The sequence below is a fragment of the Arachis ipaensis genome, chromosome B05, assembly GCF_000816755.2.
Source record: "Arachis ipaensis cultivar K30076 chromosome B05, Araip1.1, whole genome shotgun sequence".
Taxonomy (NCBI): Eukaryota; Viridiplantae; Streptophyta; class Magnoliopsida; order Fabales; family Fabaceae; genus Arachis; species Arachis ipaensis.
Window position 1 is genome coordinate 142,060,914 of NC_029789.2, and position 4,714 is coordinate 142,065,627.

Consider the following 4,714-nt stretch of genomic DNA (forward strand, 5'->3'; position numbering starts at 1 on the left):
TCTCCCTTAATCATATTCTCCCGCAATCCCCGGCTTTTCAATTGGCGGCCTCACCACCTCCAAATTATTCATCAAAGTACTACTTTTTTTGCTAATTAACTTTCATTCATTCAAATTATTTAAAATGATATCACATGTCTCGTCCTATTTTGAAAGTTTTTTTTTAATTTTTAGCATTTTTTTAAGTTTAGGTTTTGTTAATATGTATTTAAAAAGACTCATTTTAAGAATATTTTAAAAAATTATTAAATATTATTAAAAACAATTTTTTTTTACTTATTTAATATATTAAATATACAATAATGCTCCACATCCATGTAAAAAATATATGGATGTTATCCAAGTCATTTTTTCTATACGCGCCTCTTCCAATCTCTAAATCGTTTGTGATTCACACGCTACATATAACGTAAATCTTCTGTTGCAACCTAAACTTTCTTCTCTGCTTGCACTTTGTTTCTTTTTTTTCTTCTACTTCTTCTTCTTCTTCTTCTTCTTCTTTCTTGTTCTTGTTCTTGTTCTTTTTCTTCTCTGCTTGCGTTTTCTTTCTTGTTTTTCTTCTTCTTTACTCGCGTTCTTTGTTATGGATCTGGATTGACTTCAACGTAATAAGTTTCGTCATTCTTCTTCCTCGTTTTTTTCTTCGATTTGAACTTCTGAATTGAAACAATGAATGAATCAACTTCAAATCAGTTGAATGAGAGCGATTTGGATTATTCTTCCAAAACAAATCAATTTGATGAGGTTTGGATTATTTAATTCTGAATCAAATTCAATGGAATGCAATTGCTAATTTTATTTGAATTGAATTGAATGGATAGAGATGTTCTGAATCTGAATTGAATTGAATTCAATTGAATTGATAATATCTAAATTGTAGACAAAGGTGTTTCGAATTTGATTTTGTATAATGGATTATGTTTCGTTCACTGAGTATTACACAATTGTTTCACCGTGAGTACGTGTTTCGATTCATCATGAAGAAAGCTGTTTGAATTTGATTTTATATAATGGATTATGTTTTGTTCACTCAGTACTATAGAATTGTTTCACCATAATGACGTTTTCGGTTCATTATGCAGAAAGATGTTTGAATTTGAATTTATATAATGGATTATGTTTTGTTCACTCACTACTATACAATTGTTTCACCATGAGTACTGTGTTCGGTTCATTATGCAGAAAGCTGTTTGAATTTGATTTTATATATTATATTATGTTTCGTTCACTCAGTACTATACAATTGTTTCACCATAATGACATGTTCGATTCATTTCTGTTATGCACAATTCAAAACTCTTTCTCCTCACCTTCTACTGCTTTTTCACTAGAGAGAGAAGGAGGAAAAGACAAAAAATATAGCAGCAACAACAACGAAAGAATGACGATAAGGAGAAAACACGTAAAGAAGAAGGAACGCAAAAAAGAAGGAGGAGGAGGAATGCGAAGAAAAAGACGCTCCGTGCGTAAACGAGCGTGAGAAGAAGAAGAAGAAGAAGAAGAAGAAGAAGAAGAAGAAGAAGAAGAAGAAGAAGAAGAAGCGCGGGGAAAAGAGAAGAAACGTTAGGCAAGAGCAGTCATTTCGTATGTGTTGGGCACGTGTATTTAGGGCTGGCAATATATACTCTACCCGCGGGTACTCAACCCAGACCAACCCGTTCGGGTAGGGTTGTCTACCCTATCCGCTGCGGGTAGGGTAGGGTAGGGTGCAAATTTGCCTGCGGGTAGGGTAGGATACGGGTTTAGGGTATACCCTACCCTACCCTACCCGCATCCTTAATATATTATATAATATATATGTAAAAGTTATGTATGTAGTGAAGAAAGTGAGTCTTGTCCTCACAATCTTCTTCTTATAAAAACTTGAAATAATCACTAAGCTAGTTGATGATCATATTATTTGTAATTTTATGTTGAATTTCTTTAAGATTTTATTGTTTTTAATTTTAATTTGAACTTAGTTTTTTATTTTCTATTTTATTAATATGTGTGAAATTTGGAATGGTTGAATTTTATATTTATTTGAACATTTTTTTGTTTCTGCGAGTAGGATCGGGTAGGGTAGGGTTTAGAACTTTAGGGTGCGGATAGAGTTAGGGTTGATTCTCAACCCGCGGGTAGAATATGATAGAATTTTAAAAAAGTTTTCAACCTTCGGGTAGAGTTAGAGTAGAGTCTAAACCCTACCCTACCCTACCCATTGTCAGCCCTACGTGTATTTCACGTTTCATTTAATGGTATTAGATTTTTTTGGTGTTGGACCAATTTAGATAAACTTTGATACAAAATTACATGGATGTGTAACATGACCCTTAAATATATTAAAAACTTAATTAAAATTTTTTTATTATTATATTTTTAAAAGATTAAATCCTTGTAATTTCTTTTGGTACGCAAATCTATTGATATTTATTGATGGCCATCTGCGTGCCCATCCATTTAACATGGATCACATGCATTAACTTTACATACGTACATACAGATGCATTTTCCGCATATAACATTTAATACTACTTCTGCTCGGTTCATGGAATGAATGAAATTAGTGCAAACATCCTCATATTCTATAAACAAAATTACAAAGTGCAAGCATATAGATATAAGGTTCATTAAACCACCGTATTATTCAGTATCCAACCTTAAACTAAGATATATATTAAAATACATATCAAAATACAAAATATATATTAAAAATTACTTAAACAATATATATATTAATACACATGACATTTGATATTGAAATTCGTTGATGGAATTAAAATTGTCTTTTTGTTATCATAACCTTCAAGCCATGCTTCATGAGAAGCACAATGGAATGAGCTGGGGTAGTAGGATGATTTTCCACAACTTGTATACGATAATTGCGCAAAATAGTAGATGCCACCATTTTCATTTGAAGAAAAGACAAGTCTTTACCCAAGCATGTCCTTGGTCCTGCATTAAAACTAATAAACTTATAAGATGGAACGTGTATTGTTTCTCCTTTCTCTGAAATCCATCTCTCTGGTTTGAACTCCAAGCAATCTTTTCCCCAAATATCTTCAAACCTTCCCATTGCATAAGTAAACAACAAAATAATTGAATTTGGATTAACACAATGACCACTAGGAAGTGTGTCACGTTTCAATGATTGTTTACGTTCAATAGGAACAGGTGGAAATAGCCTCAAACCTTCACATAGAGCACCATGTAGGTAAACTAGCTTCTTCACATCTTCCATCCCTAAAATTTCACGTTTTTCTCCGACACCAGCGCCAAAAACTTTTTCGATTTCTTCAAGAATCTTGGCCTCGACTAATGGGTGTGTAGCAACAAGCCAAAAGAACCATGTAAGAGCTGAAGTTATGGTATCTCTTCCAGCTACAAAAAGATTGAATGCAGCATCTCTTAGAAACTTATCATCATGGACCATTTTGCCCTTTTCTTCACCCATCACCATCATAGAACTAAGCAAGTCATCACCGCTACTTTTGTTGCATTCATTTAACTCTTGACGCTTAGTTGCAATGCATGAATATAGTAGTTGGTCAAAAACTTTGCATGCTTTTGTCATCTTCTTCTCCTCACCAATTTGAAGCCACTCTTGAAACTTCCAAACACTTCTTGGAACTATGTGTCTATAGAATATGGATTCCTCAATTTCGTCAAAAGCCTTCTCAACTTCCACCAATGGAAACTCAATTGAGAGACTCTTAGGATCATACCCCAAAACCATGATGCATGTTTCGTCGAAAGTTAATCGACTAAACACATCTTGAAGATCCAAAACCTTTCCATGCAACCATGCATGATCAAATATCGGAAGCAAGCTATTAAGAACCTTCTTTTGAATGGTATTTTCCACCATGGTCTCGAAACTCTTTCGCCGGAACAAGGAATGTTGCAAGGTCCTAATGTATTTCCATGTCTCGGAATCTGAGGCCACAATACCATCTCCGAAAGCTTGGAAGATCTCGCGAAACTGGGGACCCTTGACATAGTTGTCAAAGCTTTTGCTCATTATGTGATGGACATTCATGGGGTCACTAGTGATCATATAGTTCATTTTGGTGAACCATGGCCCCATGAATTCACCGGTGCCACCTTTTCGTCTCAAAACATTTGTTACAAAATCATGGATATGCCACAAATTGCTAAGGACTTGCGGTAACATACCAAGGATTGGCCAATCTATCAAGAGAGGGGTTCTACAACTTGTTCTACGATGAACAAGATATGAGAATAATAGGAGGATTGGTATAATGAGAAACAATATGGCCATTTGGAAAGTATAATTTGTGGATCGGATAGGGTTATGCAACTCTTTTTTATATTTGTTGTGTATGTATGTTGATGAACTCTTGCCACGGCCCACGGGGATATATATAGATGGAAGATTGTATGTAAGTAGGATATAGATTCTTCCCATTTGTTTAATAGTAATATATTTTTTTTAGATTTAATTATTTTATAATAAAATTTATTAAAAATAAAAATGACGGAGGAAATATTTATCTTATGAAAATATACTCGAGAAGTTCTAACAAATAAAGTTTTATTGGAAAGCTAAGCTGTTCAATCTTAAACATGGATGCTGCTAAATGATTCATCTCCTAGCCATGGAACCTGATAATGACAATTTTCGTGCCTTGACTTTATCTTCCTCGACCATATCTACTATCTAACCAAACTTAATGCTATGGAGTATGGACAATGGTTGTGTATTTGATTTTTC

At 33.9% G+C, this 4,714-nt stretch overlaps 1 protein-coding gene across 1 annotated transcript; it reads right to left on the reverse strand.

Annotated features, from left to right (window-relative positions):
* LOC107642165 (alkane hydroxylase MAH1-like) lies at positions 2,756–4,261 on the reverse strand. The gene has a single exon (XM_016345470.2). It carries the CDS (start codon positions 4,259–4,261, stop codon positions 2,756–2,758), a length of 1,506 nt encoding a protein of 501 aa, XP_016200956.2.

Coding starts and splice junctions, on each gene's coding strand:
- LOC107642165 (XM_016345470.2), bottom strand. CDS start 4,261: ATGGCCATATTGTTTCTCATTATACCAATCCTCCTATTATTCTCATAT.